This window comes from Spinacia oleracea, chromosome 6, assembly GCF_020520425.1.
Source record: "Spinacia oleracea cultivar Varoflay chromosome 6, BTI_SOV_V1, whole genome shotgun sequence".
In the NCBI taxonomy this organism is placed as follows: Eukaryota; Viridiplantae; Streptophyta; class Magnoliopsida; order Caryophyllales; family Amaranthaceae; genus Spinacia; species Spinacia oleracea.
In genome coordinates, this window is record NC_079492.1 from 146,952,637 (window position 1) to 146,967,865 (window position 15,229).

A 15,229-nucleotide genomic window follows, 5' to 3' on the forward strand; every position below is an offset into this window, starting at 1 on the left:
GGAAATGAAAATTAGCCATACTCCTTTTATAGAAAATAAATTTAATTATATGTAGAAAAATAAAATTTAAAATAACACAACTTGACTTATACATATCTCAATTGTGCAATCATAATCCTCACGCATGATAATCCAATTAACTTCATAGCCACCACGCAATACATAGGTTCTACCCTATGATGGAAGCTAGGGCATTTGAGAGGAATGCTAATAAGGGATTGTTCATCATGCTCTAAACAAGCTCTACAATGAACTTTCTCCCCAAGAATAGATGCAAATCAATGGTTAGCCTAATTACCCGGAACACGAAATTCGACATACCATGCTTTTCCATCGACTTTGATAAGTTGTATATGATGGGCAAATAGGTGCTAATATCTCATCATGTATCATGTTCCACTACGCTTTTCAAACATGCGCGTAACATTTAACATCTTTCGGTTATAACAGGTCATCTAGGTGTTGCAATCTTGCAACTTGTAGGGATTTATCTTACTTTCTTTGTGCTTTGTGCAGAAGTAATAGTCACGTTGATAGTGTAATTTGTACTAGTAATGTGACAACTACATCCAGATAGAGGTTTTTCGATTTTTCATCAACCTATCTTGTGCAATATTTGCGCCATAAAATATACAAAATCTTAAGTCTTAACTTGGGCAACACCTTCCTTACAAACAGCCAAAAATACATCTTCTTACACTCCTTTCGTTAAACATACACCTATTATCATCAAATAATTAGATACCGTTTACATGTGGAGCGCTCCATTAGAACTAGGCGGCACCTTCCTTACAAATGTAAGTCATGTCCTCCACGAAAGAGCTCGTACTTGATAGTCCAAACAGGCTCTAAGGGTTTCCTGTTCATCATTTGTGAACTTACATGAACAATCCCTCAAAAAAAAAAACTACATACACATAATGTAATGGACATTTTCCTCACCAAATATGAATATACCTAATCTGAGAAAAAGAGAGGGGAACATTCATGCAGTTTTACTATAATCATTCAGAAAGCACAGAGACTTTCTGTTGCAAGCAAAATATGAATTATTATGTGATACTTCCACCAAAGGGCCCTAATTGATACCAAAGAGTTTGTCACTAATACACTTGGGAAGTTGGGAGTATAAGACAAAAGAGAGGGGCAAATTCATGCAGTTATACTCTAAACTTTCTGGAAATAATCATCAATATGATTCCATATGGAGGACAGAAGTCGAAAGGGGAGGCATACTGAGACACTTTTTGTTGCGAAGCAAATTATGAAAATGGGAACTATTACATGATCCTTTCAGAAAAGGCCTTAACCACTAGCAAAAGGGTTTATATGGAAAATTCACGACGTGGGAGAAGACACGATACAAAAGCTCTTTCTGAGGACCTTAAGGGCTATAGACTTCAATTCACTTTCTCAAATTTGTTGTGAACCCTGAAGCAAGCAATGCATACACAAACGGACACGCGCAGTAGAGAAGTCACTATCTATCTTAAATTCTTAACAAAATCGAACTTTCATGATGTAGAGCATTATATAGCATTAACCAGAACAACTAACTCAGATAAATCCAGGTGTCTCTTCTAATTCATGGACCAAGATGCATATAATAAACACAAAGTGGAAGACAAAAAAGACTATACAAGGCTGCCTTCATTCTCTAGAACCTGTAGAAACTGCCACTTGGCAATTAATAAGCAAACAGCCATCTAAAGAAAATTCCAATTGGATCAGCTATCTTAACTCCATAGTACCCATGAGCTCAGCTCATCTTAATGGGAGGATAGATATTTCAAAAAGGTAAAGATTTATAATGGGGCGGACCAGGGAAAGCAGAGAATATTTTCTCATTAATTTTATCAATAAAGTCCCTTAATCATATCATTAGCACCAAGTCAAAGCACTTCCATTCAGTAAGCTGGAAAAATCTGCCAGCTGCCTTAAATAGGTCGATGTACTTAACAAAATTTAATTGCCTAAAATATGACACAATCCAACGTCACTGGCAAGTGGAAAAAAAGGTGCAATTTCCTCAAGCAAATCATCATGTTACACCATCTAACATGTTCAAAAGAAGGATTAATATGTGAATGTAGTACATTCTAGCCTAATATAACAACACTAGGTGGCAAACTATGTACCCGTACCCAATATCATGCTGGTGAATTAGGTAACACCAGGTCAAACCACAAGGATATGGCTGGTCACGCAGTCTACAACATCAAAAATCAACCATCGACACTATCATTACCCTATGAAAAGGCTCCCACACCTAGGAAAGGTAAGGCAAAGTCGCATGTACCCAGTCCTTACCCCGTGCAATAACAGAAAGGCTATGCCTGGTTAATTATAGTTTGCTAAATCATTTTATTGTAGCCCATAACCCAAAGCCAAACAGAAATGAATCTCCGTCTCCTTCAAAATTGGGAAAGGGCCATGTCTATCAGAAACTTGGCTAATTGCACTATACTAGCTTTTACCCAGCATTTGTTGCTTCAACTAGGTCACGATAAACACAACACTAGTTCAAACACTGATACTCTATGAATAGTTAGCAAACAAGATAGTATTTACTATTTAGCATTTCAAGAAACACTGTTAAAGGCTAACAAAACTAACATTTATGGTTGGAAAGTAGTGTTCTAAAATTTTGATTCCAAACACCAGGCATTCACTGACGTTATAGTGTTATACTGAAATAACACATGTTGACATAAATATTAGAGGGAAAGAATGTAATGAAGCAATGATCCCCTTGTTTTATCTAACCCCAAAGTGTGATTATACATACCAAGAGGTTGGGGTGTACATTGTAAGCTTGTTGCTCAGCACAAACTAGAAGCCCAACATAAATAAGCGAGCCACTTGAACTAATCGGCTGTTGACATATTGCCCATTGGTGACTGTTTTAACCTTAGTTTTAAAAGGCGGAAGGCGCACAAGTTCCATGGAGCCTAGGCGCAAGACGAAGGTACGCGCCTTTTGGATACGAAACATACCTTTTTTTATTTTATTTCTAATGATGCTAGTTCAAATAAGAGGATAAAAAAGCTACATTACTTATTGTTAGGGAAAAAACTATTGTGCTATTGTACCTTTAAAGAAAAAATTATGAAAGAAGGGGAGGGCTGCCACAAAATAAAACAAAAGGGTAAAAGGACCACAATTGCTACCCAGTTTTTAAATTAGGGTATTTTTATAATTAGGGATTTCAATTTAGGTTTTTAAATGGAACGCATTAATTGACGGGCTGACGGCTTTTGCTCGAATTTGCATCATAAAGAATGGGTAAGAGTTAATTTAGAAAAAAATTGTTCCTTTTTATATTTTTAACTCAGTTACCCTCAATCCCTCCCTCTTAACCAGAGACGCCCCAGGCGCACCACCTTGCGCCTTGGCAAAAGCACCCTGAGGCGCACACCTTCTGAAGCCTTTGGAATGCGCTGCGCCTCGTCGGAGTGATGCGCTATGGCCTGCCCAAAGAGCCGTGGGCACGCCTTGGGAGCACTTTTCGAAACTAAGGGTTTAACACTAAGAATATAGACACAGGTAGTACGGAGACTCCTTTTCAATGTAATTGGAGACAACATGTATCTGCTCAGAAGATATTCACAATTGTTTTCACCTTTGTCATGTAAATTCAGGCATTCAGCATCCACATCACAAGGAACTTTCAACTAATTTCATAACAACTAGGTATAATACTTCAAAAGATTGAATCACCATAAAACATATACCTAAAAACACAAGACCCTTTTTTGAGGGAACTTTAAAGATGATCTTCCAAGACCCACTACTAACTAAAGATCCAAATCATTGGAGGGACAAGGATTTACCTGAACCATAGTCATGGCCACCAACTGAAGGTCTTTTATTATCTAAATAAACTGTGCTTTCTTCAGGTCTGCAATAACTCCCTTGTCCTCTGTGCTTCTTTCATTGTAGAGAACCTATGCCATTGAAAGATTTGCTTGTAAGCAATGTTTGGTTTTATTTTCAAGACACTGGAGAAGGAGAGGTCTGAAGGATAAGAGGAACAACAATTGCTGTAAATAGGACTACCTTATCAATGATACCATATTCAACAGCTTCACTCGGGCTGAAATATTTTGGACGTCGAATGTCAGCTTCAATCTCTTCAGGAGTTTTTCCAATATGTCTTGAGAACAGCTTAACCTTTAAGCCAAAGGTAAAAGTTACTCTCAATTTAACATCAAAATCTTATATTTTGAATAGAATACTAGAAATAATCAACAGGCTATGGAGGATTTTGCAGTGTTACTAGCTAGAAAGTAGTATACAAGTGAAATAAATTATTACAGCTGAAACAATTAATATTCAGTTCACCTGAATCTTGATGAACTGAAATAATTTTCACTGATTGTACTAATTTTTACTGATTTATTAGTGTTTTTTTTCCAGTTAAATGAGATAACTGAATTTTACTGATTAGAATTGATTTTAATGATTTACATGATTTTTACTTAATAGAATTGAATTTTGCTTATTAAAACTTATTTTCACTGAATATATTTTTTTATAAGTTGGAATGAAAAGGGCCTAATTGCTATCCTTTTTTATACAAGCAAGCAATTGAATGTACATTAGTCTGCATAAAATAATGTCTGTTAAAACGCTTATGAAAGAATGGGGGAGTTAAGGTCACTCAGATCTTAACTATTTTTTCCGTCCTTAACAAAAGAGACGACCATTTGAAGGCCACATGATGCTATATACCCTCCTTCCACATCAATGAAGAACATAAAATAGAAACAACTTGAGAAAACCCACTAGATTAATGAGAACCCATACACCCTATCCATATCCAGAACCCTTGCTCACGGAAAGGGGTAGGGTGGGGGTGGGGGTGGGGAGGATCAGTGAATAGAGAAAAGAACTAGTAATCCAACATTTGGTATTAGAACTCAAAAGTAAATGAGAAATTAGAAACTCTTCTATTGAATCTCTTCAAGCCCATACCTTTTCTAACCGTGTGAATTGTGAACTTAGCATAATAGATTTACTTGATTATCGTCACTGGAATTTGGTAGAGTGAAACGTTAAATTTGCAACAAAATTGAATAATACGCATTATAGCTTATAGAGCTGGCAATTGGGTTGAGTCGTGTCAGGTTCAAATATATTCAAACCCGACCCAAACACAACCCATAGATAAAACGGGTCTAACACTAGTGACCTGAAACATAATCCATTTTATTATTCACAGCTACACAACCACTGTTTAAGAGCTGTCCTATTCCTTCAACAGAAGGTCAAAACATGCACCTAAAACCAAAAACCTGACACGAAATGAGAATTGGGTAAAAAAGGGCTACAGCATGGAAAACATGAATTCACAAAAGCAATCATAAAAGGATCTGGATGTGTTTGAAGGTCTTTTCTTGCCGTGTAATACCCTTTTTCTGCGTTAAACATTTAGCTAATATGCAGGCAAGTGAATGGTACTTTAGTTTGCTTTATGAAGGTAAGAAAATAGCTTATACCTATATCAAAAAACTACTCCTGGGAAAAAAAAATTGTGCAGCAAGCTTTATGTTGGAAAAGAATCCAATCACCATGGAGACTTTAGCACTTTTGAAGATGTGAATGAACTAAGCAATTAACCATATCAAGTTATGTAAAAATGAGAAGACCTTTACACAACTTAATTGCTCCTTTCATGAAATACCATCTCCATGAAGTGTAATTCACTGTCCAGAAAATAATGAACAATGACAAGATATTTTCATGACATCTATTTCGGTTATCCAAAAAATTCATATCTTGTCAATCGTCACTAAGATTACATCAATTTCAGTAATGCAAACAATAAACAGAGATTAAATGGCATAATTTCCAGCACATTACCAATTCTGTCTTCACGTTTGTTACTTCTTTCCTAGCTAGCTCAACATCAGTTGCTTGACCTTGGAACCTTGCAATTGGCTGCAGAAATTGAACAAAAGGGTTTTTGAAACTGTCAGAAGAAACCATGCATGCACCCAAAGTTTATAACCATCTTGAGAGCCTAAGACAACATTGCAGAAGGTATTGAGAAGCAAAACCACCAATGACAAGTTAAATAATGACCTGTTTCATCATAATGGTAGAGGATGGCAGGGCAGCACGATTTCCCTTTGCACCAGCAGCTAAAAGCAAGGCTGCCTCTCCCCAGGCATTGCCAACACAGAGAGTAAAAATAGGTGGCTTGACATACCTGAGAGAGTACAAAGAGCTTAAAGTTCAGAAAGATAATTCTGAAACACTATTGCTCATTTTGAGAACGACCCGGGGAATAAATTGCAAGGGATCAACAGATTAACGAGCAAAAAACAGATAGCGCTTAATAAATATTGGAATGGAATTTCATATAACCAGCAGCAACAGATGAATAAGAAACACATAACGCATAACCTCATAACATCGTATATAGCAAATGCCTCTGTTTCATAACCCAGCTTCTCACCACCCTAAATAAGAAAAGGTGAGATAAATGTCAATATCAGCACAGAAGACCAAATACCAGGTAACAACTCGGAAAAGGATGGCACTAACAGAATTCAACAGACAACATTAACAAGTGCTATAGGAAATCCGCAACAGATTCACAAGTTTTTGTACATTTATTTAGCTTCCAGAAGTATCACAATAGGGACTAATTTTCTATATTCACAACCAAGATATTAAAAACTGTTGAGTATCAGCATCACCATCAGCAAAGGGATTTGTCAATTGAGCACAATCACACAATAGGACCACCCCAGTAATGATCTCGCCGCTGTCAGAGCAGATTATAACTGGAGTTTTTCCCTTTTATCTCAAGTGACAGGTTTCACAAAAACAACAGACTACAAAATAACATATTTATGCCCCTCGTCTCAAAGGTGTACTTTGTCAGTCCAAGAATCATAGTGATCATTACCATTTTAAATCACAGGGATCAATTATCACCAGTAAATGTATAAAACTCTTATTGCATTCAATTTCACAAGTAAATGCATAAGACATATGGTTAAAAGCCTATCTTCTCAATAAGGCCAATGGCTGATAAACACCAATGACATTTTTGGGGTAACCCTGCCAAAGATTGGTGAACAGGTGGTAAAACAAGGATCCCTTCCTCAGTTTCAGCACAGGTGTAAAGGAAGAGAGGACTTAATTTCGATCTGTGGTAATAAAATTCTACTTGACTTAGTCCACATGTACATAACTACATAAAACAATCTTAATAAATTTGACAAACAACTTATAGAAGAAACTTTTTGAATCAACATGGACAATATAGGGAATCAATCAAATAATCAAATTAACATACAAACAGGCAGCAGCTAAGACTCACCTTTGTTGTTCCTGTAGAATTGATGTAAAGATATATTGGCTTCTCCTCATCCTCATATTGAAGATAAAGGAACTCTGCAAGTATTAGCTCAGTCACAGAAGGCACAAGAGACATGCCTAAGTAAACTATTCGGTTCTTATACAAGTAGGAAGCCAAATCTGGCGGCGGCTGTTCCCAAGCACTTCCTCTAGAGAAAGGTATGACCTGTGATTTTGCAATATAAATACATCAATCAACTACAGAAAACCCTCCAAACAATTCATTATCGTACAGAGAATATAAATTAATAACATGAGTCAAATGAACAATATTATGTCAAGGATATAAATTAATAAGCCCTTTAGGGATAATTACTATAAGCGCATCCTTTAAAAGTTTAATTTCCTAATATCTCCGGGGTGGCTTCATTAGTTCATTTATGGAAGCAATATAAAAAATACTTTTGAAGTTAAAGAGATTGTTTTATTAGACTACTGATTTTAATGGTTTATAGCATATTTATATTTGATAGTTACGCTGCAACTTCTTACAGAAATGGTAGTTGATACTCTGATTTCTCAACTCAAGTATTTGAGTATATCAGTCCCACCTCTCAACACTCCTTCTTAAGCTTATTTCTTTAATTTGGTGGCTGATGACAGGAAGAAACCTATATCGATGGCTAAGGCGAAGAAATTTTTCCTGCATGCTTAAGATCTCTCCCAATTCTTTAACCTTAAGAGTTCTATCCTTGAAAAGTTTGTTTCATGTTTGTTGGTTTATGGCCTGAAGAAGTGCAAAAAGGCTGAAACCATGATATATAGATGTTGAAACCATCGCCATTTTGATGGTGCATACTGCCTAAAAAGGAAAGGGATGGTGGGTTACAGAGATTTTCTTTACTTGCATTAGGAATTCAAATTCTCTTTCTTAAGCTACTGTGTAATTGAAGCTAGGCACTTCATTATAAACATCGTCCATCTTTTCTTTGTTTTGAGGATGATATCATCCATAATTCACGAGCTTGTCAGGCTTCAGCCTCAATGGCAAGATGGCATTTGTAACTTCCCCTCCTATTGTTTTCACTTTAAAATTGGAATTTCCACAAGACTCCACCTCCACTGCACCTATTAATAGGGGCGAAACCCCTTTCTAGTTCTTCAAATACTATTGTCTCTTGGATTGAAAGAAGTTAATAATGTCAGCCTTGCCATTAACAACTCGTGTTTACTTTATCCTTTTCTTGATTATTCAAATTTTATTAGTGGTCAAGGCCTCCAAATCTCTATTTAGATCAAGAAACTGCTTCTTGAATGACAAATCACAAATCCCTCACATCCTTTTCACATGATACACCAGTAATGTCCATGCTATGAATTGAAAACTCAATCAGCTAGAGAGACCATCAATACAAATAAGTATCCCTCATCAAGTAAATAACTCTCCAAAGCATCCACCTCACCCTTCTTCTCTTGTCAAGTATTTCACAGAAAATTAGAAACTAACTAAGTTTCCAGCCCTTCCAATGACCCAACCCATAGAAAAAGCTGCATCAGATGCAACAAGGTAATCATAATGATAATTACTAGGTTAATAATCTCCTATTACCTAAATAACTAAAACAACAAGAAAGTAGAAGACAACACAGCCACATCCTTGGCTACCCACAGGAAGAATAACATCACTTAAATACATCTAGCGTCAAATTACTAAAGTTTTTACTGAACACTCATCATATATGGGATGAAGTGAAAGGGAAAACCATCCCACTGTCCATCCACACTTCACTTTGCCACTCACATTTTGAAAACTATAAGTAGAACCAACAACTTAGGGCCTGTTGTTACCACTGCCAAAGTCATAAATGTTCCAAAAACAAGGAACCAGCCACCACAATTACATTAAAACCCTGTAAGCTGAAGGCTCCTCAATTCAACTAGTCCCCTTGTTGCACTAAATCAATTTCTCCAAATATACATCATCTCCTATGATCCAATCACATATAAATTTGACCTTAATTACGCTCACACCCTAAAATGTAGCCTTCCTAATCAAAACATGATTAGTATAATTCTAAGTTAATAAATAACAACCTGGGAAACAATCAAATTGCAATTACACAAGCGCCCATTACAACCCAAATAAACCATTCAAAACGCAATGTCGAATTAAATTATAGGAAAACCCTAAAAAATTCCAGACATGGAGAAAATGAAGCGACAAATGAGATAGATATGTTAAAATCATACCATGGTGACGACGCCGCGCTTAGGGCGAGAATTCGATGAGGTTAGAGAGTGATTCCTTCGGAGTTTATGGCCGGAGAAGTCAGCAGAGACGCTGCCGCCGACGAAAGGAGAGAGAAAATTCATGGAAAGAGAAGCTTTGAGAGTGGGGGCAGATGAGGCGCGAAATGAGGTGGCGGCGGAGGAACAGGCGGTGGTACTGGTGGTCGGTTTGGATTGAGTTGGAGGAGATGATGAATATAATCGGGTGGTGAGGAAAGAGTGCGATGACGCCATTGCTGCTGCCATCGTTGCGAGAAAGAGGAAGAAGATAGAGATTAGAGAGAGACAGAAAAATGAGAGAGAAAGCTTTTGTTAAAAGATCCGACCCACCATTTTCGGAGCTAAAGGCTAACCCAAGTTACCGCTTTTTATTGTTTTACACTTTTATTTATAAGTTTGTTCTGGGTTTGCAATTTGGGCTTAGCTTGACAAACAAAGGGTTAATGGATTGTCAAAAACTAACTTCAACAGTTGAACTGATAACGTCATAACGATATCTAAGGCAGTCAAATTAGGTCATCGGATCGGTTAAAACGGCTCGGGTCACTTCGAAATCGGTTACTATCGGATTGATATTTCTATTTGGGTCGATTCGGATCGGTTCAGTTAACTTCGGTTGATAAATTGTTTCTGATTGAACTCGGTTTCGGATCGGTTAACTTCGGCTAGGGTCAATCTCGGATTCGATTGGAACTGGTTTGGGTTTATAACGGTTTCTTATCGGTTTGATTTGGTTCGTATTGAGTTCGTTTCGGGTGTATTTCAGATTCGAGTAAAATTTGACCGGTTTACTTCAGGTACGGGTCATGTCCGGATCGCCTAAATCTCGGATTTGGGTCAAGTATGGGTTGGTGAGGCTCAGGTTCCGGTCAAGTTCGGATAAGATATATCTCGGATTCGGGTCAATTACAGTTTGAGTTTGAGGTTCTAGTTTAGATAAAGTTAAGTTTGTAATCTTGTGTTCTATTAATCGAGTGACACTCGAATTTGCGATAAAGTCAGATCACTTTATTATTCTATTACCTCATGCCAAATAAGGATTTTTTGTACTTTTATTACTTTGTCTCCAAATTATTTAATATAAATAGATCATAGAATAAATCTTCATGTGTCGAGTTGGATTTACATATATAGTCATAGTTCAATTCGGTTTACTTGTATTAGATTAACGATGAGTAATTGAATAGGAGGTTAAATCATGTAATTTTTTTAACTAGGCCGAACTTTCGTTTATCGGGTTAACTCAAGTCGGTTTATTTCGGATATCAGTTGAATTCGGATTCGAGTAGACCCGGTTCGTGTTTTATCAGGTCGGGTTGAAAGCGATTGTTCGATTTTCGGATTGTTATCGGATCGAGTGTGGGTTCGGTTCGGTTAAAAGTTAGCGGATGCAAATCGGGTTACGATCTCCTCGGGTTGCTAGCGGTTTGGGTACAGATCTTCAATTCATGGGTTAAATCGGATTTCGGGTCAACATCGGATCGATATACGATACGGGTCAGTTTTGGCATGACTATTTCTCGGATATATTCGGTTCCGATGTTAGTTGGTTCAGGTAGGTTTTTCGGGTCGGATCACTTTTTGACAGCCCTAAGCATATGACAAAATTTATGATCCAAATAGATTCAAAGCAGCTATGTATTACGAAGTACTTCCTCCATCCCTAAAAGATCGCCTCATTTGACTTTTTACGGTCTCTAACACACGACTTAAAATGTAAATATCTCTGATTCTACACGCGTAAAATTATATAAATTTTTTTTGATATTCTAAAAATATATATTGAAACGAATCTAACATGACCTCACATGACCGGGGGCGGAATTAGGGGGGTTGGGGGCCCTATAATATGTTTAAATATTAAATATGTACGGGAATAACACATGTCTCATATAGCTCAAGTGGTTATTTTACCTTAAAAAATACAAGGTTACCTTGTTGGAAGTACAAGGTTCGAATTTTATTTCCCTCACTTTTATACTTGTTTTTTACTTTATTTTTGTTTTTCATTGTTAAAAGAATTATAAGTTAAGTTTCGGCCCCCCTATATATAAAGTTTCTGGTTCCACCCCTGCACATGACTATATTATTTCTTATAAACTAATTAGAATGGTTAAAGTTTTCAAAATTTGACCCAAAATATTACAAGGGTTAATCTTTTAGGGACGGAGGGAGTAATTCGTACAAGACTCGAAGCCTTAGAGCATCAATACTCACAGCCCATGCATCATCTGCAATATGTTTAAGAGTGGCTCAAGAATTGACATACGTAAACAAAACATAGTAAAATACTTTAACATCTCACAACATAAATTGGCGGGGAACTCACGGGCTCACTAGCCCATCAGTTGCAATATACTTGAGACTTAAGAGTGACTCAAACGTTAACATACATAGCTTAACTGACTAATAAGTACTAGTTTATTAGAATTTTTTTCCTACCTAGTAAAAAAATAATATAGTATGAAAGTGAATAAGTGATACAATATCAATTGGCTTTGCTTGAACAAATACAACTTATATGATTATGCACGTTTATGACAAGTCATCGACCTCCTTAATACAATACTTATTACTTTCCTAGACATGCAATCTGACCAAATTGATAACTAGGGAATATTTGCTAACGGTCAAAAGTCAATCATTTCATACTGTTAGATAGTTGACTATCAATATTCATGATCACTAAAGATGAATAGGTTGTTACATTATTGTTTGATTTATTTCTTGGAGTTGAGTAATTTAATTTGCACGATTATAAGCAGAGGGTAGGGCAAGTACTCCAAGGATTCCAGCTGAATTGGTGCAACTGCTCAGCAATGCTTCAACCATCTACAAGTTCAAATAGTAGTTAGTACTTCACTTAGTAGAATTGAGTACTATTCAGAATTTCCAAAGAAATTTTATGATCAAGCAATTCTTAGAATTATTTTTCAGGAAAATGATATATGCATTAATCCATCGTAATAACACCAATCGACATGTGATTTTATTATAAATTTCTTAACTAATTCGAAGCTAAGTATCATTATTTTAGGAAATATATTTAATGCTTATAGTTAGCCTGCACGTATCAGAATTAATATTTTATTTGTCTAAAGAGAGCATAGCATGACATTTCATCATCATTCCTTATCTAATCCAAAGTATACCATCTTAATTAGGAAATATATTTGATTATCATAGTTAACCCTTAAGATTTCGCATATAAAAACGACCCGTTCTCTTACATGATGAAAGATAACAAAACATAAATTAACACTTTACCTGTTGCTGTTTCATAATGGTTGCTAAGTCGAATACAGTGTTGCCTTCTTCATCCTTACAATTCAACAAATCATTAAAAACAACATCACTAACCACCAATTTGAGGTGTTTAAGCAACACCAAGAAAACACCCAACTGTTTGTTCTTCACAGCAAGGTGAAGAACAGTTTCGTGTCGTGTTGTCGTGTCCATGATACAATCTGGGTAACACTTTACAAGAAATTTAACAACATCAATCTTACCAGAAATAACTGCAAAATGCAGGGGTGTTCTGTTTTCTTTACCCTTACTGATCTCTTTTCCTGGGCCTAATTTTTCCAGTAAACTTCTTACCATCTCTAATTCACCATTTTCTGCAGCTAAGTGAACAGGATTATACCCAAACCGATCTATTTTGGTGATAAAAGACGGTCTTAATACCGCGATTTCCTTAGCAAATACAGGTTTTTGAGCTAATACGGCTAAGTGTAAAGGAGTTCTAGTAAATGGGATATCATCTATGAAGTTAAGGATGTTTGGCTCATCATCAAGTAATGCATAAAGTGCTTCAATATTTCCTGCTTGACATACATCTACTAATCTTCTATCCATTTTTAAATTATTTTTTTTGAATTTTTGAAATTTTGCTTGAATTTGGTAGAGATTAAGAGGTAACTAAATATATAGAGCTAGGTATATATAATTAAGGTTGAATTTGATTATGGAGGTATAAATTAATGAGTAATTATTCATGTAGAATAAATGGTTGCTTGTTTGTAGTATGTCCTGCATTTAAGTTCACATGAAATCAATGAGTAAAAATGTAACAAGAAAAGTGGGCGATATTGCAGCCTAATTATATTGATGGACAACATGTAACACATGTAATTAGTTTATGATTAACTCTTTGTTGCGTGATTGTGTCATTTAACTGATATTACTAGATCAAATATTTTGTACAGATTTGATCAATAGGTCAAGTTAACGAGTTTCTTGTGATTCAAGTAATTGCATGCGATATTAATCGCATATTCCGTGGTACGTTCTCTTTACGTTAAAACAAAATAAAAAGTTGTAAGTGTAATGAGTTTAGATAAGTTTGTATAAGGCCCCTATTAGGTCAATCATATCCATTCCACTTAGGTCAAGTTGACTCTCTTAATCAGTTCCAATACTTTTAGATAAGTTTATTTCAAATACGTTCATGTTTTATCCGGCAGAGAGAACACCCATATTAGTTGTCATAAATGACTCTAAATGGGAAAATGGGCGTTTAACTAATTAGTTCTAGTACTTATCTAATTAGTTCAATTTCTTAATTAATTAGTTTTAATGCTTAACTAATTAATTTCATTGTTTAACTTATATGCCACCAATGTGGTCTTTTGTGTAAGTCCGCATTATATAAAAGTTTTTATTTAAAAATTTACCAACTAAGTTCCCTAAATTTGATGGAACACTTTATTTAAGAAAAGTTTTTGGGTGGAGCCATAGATTTATTGTACCAATTCTTAAATAGACTTGGTGTTAGAATCCAACCTTCCTTTACTTGTATTTCTCCTTTCTATTGCTTTCTAGGATCTTTCTAATAGTTTTCTAGGCTTTAGGAAGAATTATTATGTTACTGTAATTCCAGTGTTCACTGGGACAATTTAGCTAATTCAAAATAAACCTCTATGAGGGGTATGAACCAATACCTCTCATCAGAAGTTGCCTTTGCTTAATTCATGTGTTGTTGCTAGCCTTTATAGATATTGTGCTGTCGCATGCTTTTAAGCTTTCCAAGACCCATCAAAATCCCTTGCAAAACAGATACACTCTCGTCGTCGGTCCCGCTTGTGCCTGCTGTGCGCACACAAGCGCCCCGATCGACCCTCGACCCTCGCTCTTTTCGCCAATAGGCAAGAGTGCCCATTCTAAAGCAGACATCCGCTCGTGCCCCAAGCCTTGAGATTCACTTTCCGCACAAGGCTTGCGCCCTTGCCGTCCCATAGGCAAGAGCGCGCCGCACGGATCCGGTGTCAAAACACTCGGACCGTGACACTTGGTCCACACTAAATTTATTGTGAACCATGCCTAAAAGAAGGTAAATAAGGTTAATACCTTGTTCCTAATTTATTTTGGCATATTTATTATGATTATTATGAAAAAAATTATATCAAATTGGTGTCGTTGATACATGTTGTGCTTGAATATACTAATTTTTAAATGGATTTGGTCCACACTAAATTTATTGTGAACCATGCCTAAAAGAAGGTAAAGAAGGTTAAAGAAGGTAACTTGGGCTTCAAGCATACACAATTCAACCGCTTATGGGAGCTAGTACTCTTATTTGAGGAATACTACGTATAAATTAATAAGGCTTCGTTCAATTCATTAC

At 36.1% G+C, this 15,229-nt stretch overlaps 2 protein-coding genes across 2 annotated transcripts; both read right to left on the reverse strand.

The window, feature by feature from the left end:
• Positions 1-519: 519 nt before the first annotated feature.
• Positions 520-9,958, reverse strand: LOC110781778 (ATP-dependent Clp protease proteolytic subunit-related protein 4, chloroplastic). The gene is made up of 8 exons (XM_021985831.2): positions 9,565-9,958; positions 7,337-7,540; positions 6,412-6,467; positions 6,088-6,214; positions 5,866-5,943; positions 4,060-4,173; positions 3,834-3,947; positions 520-859 (listed from the first exon to the last, which is right to left on the reverse strand). Exons 1-7 carry the CDS (start codon positions 9,847-9,849, stop codon positions 3,876-3,878), a joined length of 936 nt encoding a protein of 311 aa, XP_021841523.2. The 5' UTR covers positions 9,850-9,958; the 3' UTR covers positions 520-859; positions 3,834-3,875.
• Positions 9,959-12,062: 2,104 nt separating this feature from the next.
• LOC110781331 (ankyrin repeat-containing protein BDA1-like) lies at positions 12,063-13,536 on the reverse strand. The gene is made up of 2 exons (XM_021985540.2): positions 12,871-13,536; positions 12,063-12,435 (listed from the first exon to the last, which is right to left on the reverse strand). Exons 1-2 carry the CDS (start codon positions 13,459-13,461, stop codon positions 12,346-12,348), a joined length of 681 nt encoding a protein of 226 aa, XP_021841232.1. The 5' UTR covers positions 13,462-13,536; the 3' UTR covers positions 12,063-12,345.
• Positions 13,537-15,229: the final 1,693 nt, after the last annotated feature.